Source organism: Chaetodon trifascialis, chromosome 18 (genome assembly GCF_039877785.1).
Source record: "Chaetodon trifascialis isolate fChaTrf1 chromosome 18, fChaTrf1.hap1, whole genome shotgun sequence".
NCBI classification, from domain to species: domain Eukaryota; kingdom Metazoa; phylum Chordata; class Actinopteri; order Chaetodontiformes; family Chaetodontidae; genus Chaetodon; species Chaetodon trifascialis.
Window position 1 is genome coordinate 14,042,878 of NC_092073.1, and position 5,826 is coordinate 14,048,703.

Below are 5,826 nucleotides of genomic sequence, written 5' to 3' on the forward strand. Positions count from 1 at the left end.
AGAGCCCATAACTTGCTCAGAATGCTGAGTTTATCTTTCCAAAGAGATATTATATCAGCAAGCATGCCAGTATAATCAGAATGACAACTTCTTGTGTCATTGTCATCACATAGTCAATCTAACAGTGTACTCTAAGTGTTTTCTGCACTCTTTCTGTACGGCATATATCAGTTTCAGCAGAACAAAGCAGCCTTCACTGTTTGTACTGTCATTTGTTGACAGGCTGTGTCATTGATATAGAAAAGAAAAAGACGGTGTTTTACAGCACTGCACAGCACAAAGAAAAAAAAAGACAAAATTAGGAGTGTAAACACAGGAAATAAGGCTAAAGCAGAACTGTGCATGCAGCACTGTATGAGGAATTACAGTGCTGGCTATCTACACCTCCTGTCTGTCAGGCAGCAGATCTCCCTTTGTAACGCAGAAAGAATCGTCTGGAGTGTCTTGTTCAGCCTCTCATCAGGATTTGTAACACCGTCTTGCTCTCTGTGTGTACACTGTGTGCATGCCAATTGACAGTTCATGAGATGCACCTGTGAGCTCCTTTGGAGAACCGACTGATCGTTGGTGGATCTAACTCTTCCCACACATCCCTTCATAATGAAAGTCATTACAAAAACCTTTACAAAAAGAAAATAAAGTCTAAGAGAATTGTAGAGAAAACTGGTTCAGCCACTTTGCATGTTATGACTTACAATGAACTAATGTCCAGATGTTAAGACTATTTAATCAGCATGACATAAGAAGAAATGCACCAAAGTGAGGAAAAACTATATGATTTAGTCCTTATATCCACTGTATCCATCCTGTATAGTGTAACAGTTAATTTAATTACATGCTCTTGAGTTGTCTTAACTGTTGTGTGGTTCAATACTGAATATTGCTGCATACTGAACTTAAACCTATGGTATTAGTGGTATCATTAACTCTTTTCCCTGTAGGCTGAAACCGTAACGTCTCTTGTCCATGACACTGCTGAGTTACACTGGTGACCCACTGATAATGTTGTGCGTTAAAGTCTTTGTGTATACTTAACTACTGCTGCTTCTGTAATGCTGTAATGAGTCTTTCTGGGAAATATGAATTATCTCTCAAATATGATGTTTCAATCCATTATTAAACATGTCAACATGTAAAAGGATTTTTTTTTGTCTTTTGTTTTTCAGTTGTAGTTAAATATATTAGTTTTCACTGAATTTCAAGTTTGTTGGGTGAGACGCAGGCAGAATTTAAAGCCGCAGTAGGAGCCGAGAGGACACCTCCCATGTGTGCATGAATTACTGTGGCATGTCAATTCAGGCAAGGATTTCCCTTGAACCTCAAAGCAAAATTATGTATTTCCTCAGTGCATGTGGGATCCATACGAATGCATCAGTTACACAGAGATCTTTTTTTTTGCAAGATAGATACTAAATACTTCATCCAACATACAGAAGTAAAACTATGAATTTTGTTGTGCACATGAATGTCTGAAAATCTGATTCTATTTATTTCCGGACTCTTTGTAGTATTGTTTGAAAATGTCTAGATCTGGTTCATATTAATGTGTGGAGTCTTGTAGGCCCTCGCAGGCTGGATATGGTCTCTTCTATGGCACAATGATAGAAAACCTTCCAAGTCCTCTCAATGGTTGATGGACTATTGCCTCTGATTTGTGCACTTCAGCAGATTGGTGCACTTGAGCTGCCTCAGCGGCGGTCCTGGGAATCAAAGGGGGCTGGGAGAGAAACAGAGGAAGGCCCCTGACATCATAAGCTTGCACCTGTCCCTCTGCTTCTCCAGCACAGGGCCCCGATAGAGGTCACAACCCCTGAAAGTCTTCGCTGATAGACAAATGCTAGCTCTCCCTTCAAGTCAACTTTTAAGTCATATTTATTACTGTTGGCCCTGAATTTAATTATTCCCTGGGCAAATGCAATAACCATGTAACCATCAATTACACTGATGTTTTGGACAATATTTTTTCATTTACTTGGGGAACTACATCTACAGAATGACTAATGAGCGACCTTGTTTTACCTCAACCTGCTTCTTGTTGACAGTGAATGAAGCAGCCGGTTGAAATATGTGTCCAATAGTCAATACCTTTTCGTGTTATGTAAAAAAAAAAAAAAAAAAAAAAAAAAAAAAAAAAAGATGACAGCTGATTAAATGGGGAGTAAATCCAACAGCAGAATCCCTTAGCTTGCTCCTTCAAGTGTGTCAGTCAGGCCGTCCACCTCGCTGACGGATGGAGTGACGGGATGAGATGGCAGCCTGCCTGAAGCTCAGACTGTCTTACCAGCACAAGTGGAACTTAATATCTCAACCTCATGACACATCCAAGGATAAGCTAAGATCCCTCCAAGGTTCCAGCTGATGTCAGGTCTTCTCGTGAAAACGTGGATGGAGGAGCGGGATTGTGGGGAGCATGTGAATGTGTCCTTGGATTAGGGAGCATTCTTGGCGTGTGAATGGGAAATCTGAGCAATGGAAAACCGCAGAACACATGAAAATCACGATGACTTGCAGTTTGATACCGAAAAATTGCACTGGAACAACATTACAAACAGCTAATGAATAAGAATAACAAGCTTTGAGAGAAAGCATGTTTTAAAAGTTTAATAAAGGGAGATTTGAGGCAGCATGTTGGAGTAAATTACACACCATTGTGGGAACTGTTGGAGTAGAGTACACCAAACAGCACAGTGCAGAGTACAGTGGTTCCCCTTTTGTGACTCTGGCATGGCCAGCCACCAAAATCAAGCGTGCATCTCAGCTGCAGTTAGGTAATTCTTGGCAGAGTCTTGCTATTGTCATAAAAAAAAAATCTTAATTTCACACATATTATGTGGAGTAATAGCTGTCGGGGACCTGGGATTTTCTATCTTGAAAAAGTGAAGGGGGGGTTCCTGTAAGTGCTGTGTGGAAACATAACCTTCCAGTTATTCAAAGCTCCCTCATCTCCAGGCTCCTTACAGCTTTCCCCAAGCTTGTTTTTAATACAGCTTGCTCACTTTACTCTCCGAAACTCTCGGATGCTTGCAAATCTCACAACAGATAATATTCTGTCTGAAGAGTAGAGTTTGGTACTTCTTTCTCAAAACCTTTCTAAGCAGTACCTCTGCAAACAATATTTCAGAGGCCTGCAGCAATTCTCTCTTCCCCCTTCTGTTAGCTCTTGATCTCAGTCCACACTAAAAATCTTCTTCCTTGTTTGATCTCCATGGATTGAAAGTTTGGAGGATACAAACCAATGCGAAAATGCTGAGAAATGTTTGTGCTACTATGGGAATGGAGATGGTGCCTCCTCGCCTCTGCCACACCCTTGTCATGCCAACGCTCCAGATGTCATGGGAACCGATAGCAGCTGGGGTTGGTGCACGCAGGCTGCGTGTGAAAGGCTCCTCCATCTGCAGAAACCCAATCCCTCTGTGAAAACAGCAAAGGATTACACACTTTTGATAAGGTCCTCAAGACATTTCTATTACCAAAACACATCTTTGGAACCGACAAACTGAGGAAATGTTTACTAAATGTGTGCCTTTATAAACGTTGCAAGAGGTTGCACGTATTATAATCAGGGAAGTTATGGCCCCTGTAATACAACACATCAGAAGGATTATCTCTCTGCTTGGAAAAATCAATCCTTCCACAGTCATTTTGCAGTTTTATTCCACCTCCCACTAGATAGACCATTAATAAGCCATTCATTTACAAGGATTATTGTAATCATCAAGTTGCAGATGAGCAACTTAAGCCTTTTACAGTTTACACAAGGAGATAGACTTGTGGTCTAACTGAGGTCATGGTGGTTTGGAGAGGAAGGGGGAGGAGAAATGCTCAGAAAAAACTGTACAGATGCCAAGTCCTGGACACTTAAATTAGAGGGGTAGCTAAGCAAGGAGGCATGTTTCAGTTTTAGAGAGAGCTGCAATTTTCAGCCTTGACCTCAAGCAGTGGGAACTGTAGCATTGTCAAGTGGTGACATTTCAGGGCGAAAGAAGTTGTAGGGTTACCAAATGGGAAGTTAAAAGTGGTGGGAGTCTGCTGACTTGCAAGCTGGTGTCGTTTCCGAAAAAAAATTACCAAGCTGAGAGTCTGGATTTCCAGTCACTGCTGTCACCAAAGTGCCTTTCCTGCCCGCCTCCGAGGCACAGGTGGAGCAGCCATGTCCACTGGCTCTGCTGCAAGTGATGCTGAGGACTACGAGACGTGTCACAGAAGGACTGCCACCGTGCGAAAGACTACCTGCTACAATCCCAGCCGCTATTCTGACGAGGAGTTGGACGATGACGGTGTGGAGGAGAGGATCCAGCATGAGCGCAGACTCTCCAAGGCGCACCAGAAGGAAGCGCGCCAGTCACAGAGGAACGCGGCCAACGCCAGGGAGAGAGCGCGGATGAGAGTGCTGAGCAAAGCTTTCTCCAGGCTAAAAACCAGCCTGCCCTGGGTACCAGCGGACACCAAGCTGTCCAAACTGGACACGCTTCGACTCGCCTCGAGCTACATCTCTCACCTGAGACAGCTCCTGCAGGATGACCGCTTCGAGAACCGCTTTGCGCACCCAGTCAATCTGGTATGAAGTTCTAACTTTCCAAACAACCGAAAATAAGTTTTAAAGTGAAAGATCTCAGAATGTACTTTTAATAAATCACATCAACAAAATGCAAAACAACTTCGAAAGTTTAGAGATTTGAATTATATAGTGACCTTATAATGTAATTAGTCACTATAACATTCTCATAATATCACTGTTATTTCTGCAGACTCATTCTAAAAATGGGGATCTCTTCATCAAAGACTTACAGTTAAAGCGTTGGATGTGTTCCTTGACTGTTAAACCTTGTGTTTTGCTTTAACAGACCTGGCCGTTTATGATGACAGGCCGATCAGAGGACAGCCAAGACATCTCATCCACTGTCAGACTATGTGGAGCAACAGCATAGGACTCCCTTCCTCATACACCACCTTTGGTTCTCGTGGAGCCTGCAGACAATAAGAAACGATGACTCCTGCTGTCCAGTGCCTATCTTTGGAAAACTATCTGTGTACCTGTGCTTCAGTCTCTCTCTGTGTGTCCTGAACTCAACCTTTAACACACCCTGGATTGTGTATTTCAGAGCATGTCAGTTAGAACAATAAAGACAGTAATCCCTGTTTGTTTTCACATATATTTTCTTGTGTGCATGTTTGCTGTAATTACTGTAGTATTATGGCATGTTTACACTGTGTGTAAGATCATTTATATTGGATTTAATGTCTGGATTGTACAAACTTCAGCCCAACTTATCGGTATAGATTCGGGTGCTTTTGACAGGTTTAAGACTGCATTTCACAAAATCGACTCACAGTTCAAAAACACTGTCTGTTTTGTTACTTTGACTTGACTGCACTGCATTCATCAAGCTAAAATGTGTAGCAGGATTCTACTACAGTTTAGAGCTACAGTATTTATTGTGTATGTGATTTGTGATGATTGTGTTTGTCCTTTAATATTTTTGCATTTCAGATAAAATTTTACTAAGAACAGCTGTCTTCTCTCCTTGTGTTGCATCAAAAAATGATAATATCTGACATATAACAGCATCTCATTGTGGGTTTATTTCATGTATTGAAACTCAGTGTTGAGACACGTAGCACAAGCTGTCATGTGACCTGCACAGTAAATGCAAATCCATGAATCCTGATGGTTTAAATGATATGTCTGTAGCAGATGAATCTATAGTGGTGGCCAGCAGCTGCAGCACTGTGAGAAGCAGATGTGTGATACTTCTGCTATTTATGCATGTAACCAAACTCCAAGTGCATTTAAGATAGTCATGAAAACTGTTCTCAGAATGATGT

The 5,826-nt window shown here is 41.8% G+C and overlaps 1 protein-coding gene across 1 annotated transcript; it reads left to right on the top strand.

Moving 5' to 3' along the window:
- The first annotated feature begins 4,150 nt into the window (after positions 1–4,150).
- On the top strand, positions 4,151–4,564 carry LOC139347006 (musculin). Its single transcript, XM_070986423.1, has one exon. The coding sequence runs from the start codon at positions 4,151–4,153 to the stop codon at positions 4,562–4,564; it is 414 nt and encodes a 137-aa protein (XP_070842524.1).
- The last annotated feature ends 1,262 nt before the right edge of the window (positions 4,565–5,826 follow it).

Bases quoted from the DNA above. Each gene is read 5' to 3' on its own strand.
- LOC139347006 (XM_070986423.1), top strand. From the start codon at position 4,151: ATGTCCACTGGCTCTGCTGCAAGTGATGCTGAGGACTACGAGACGTGT.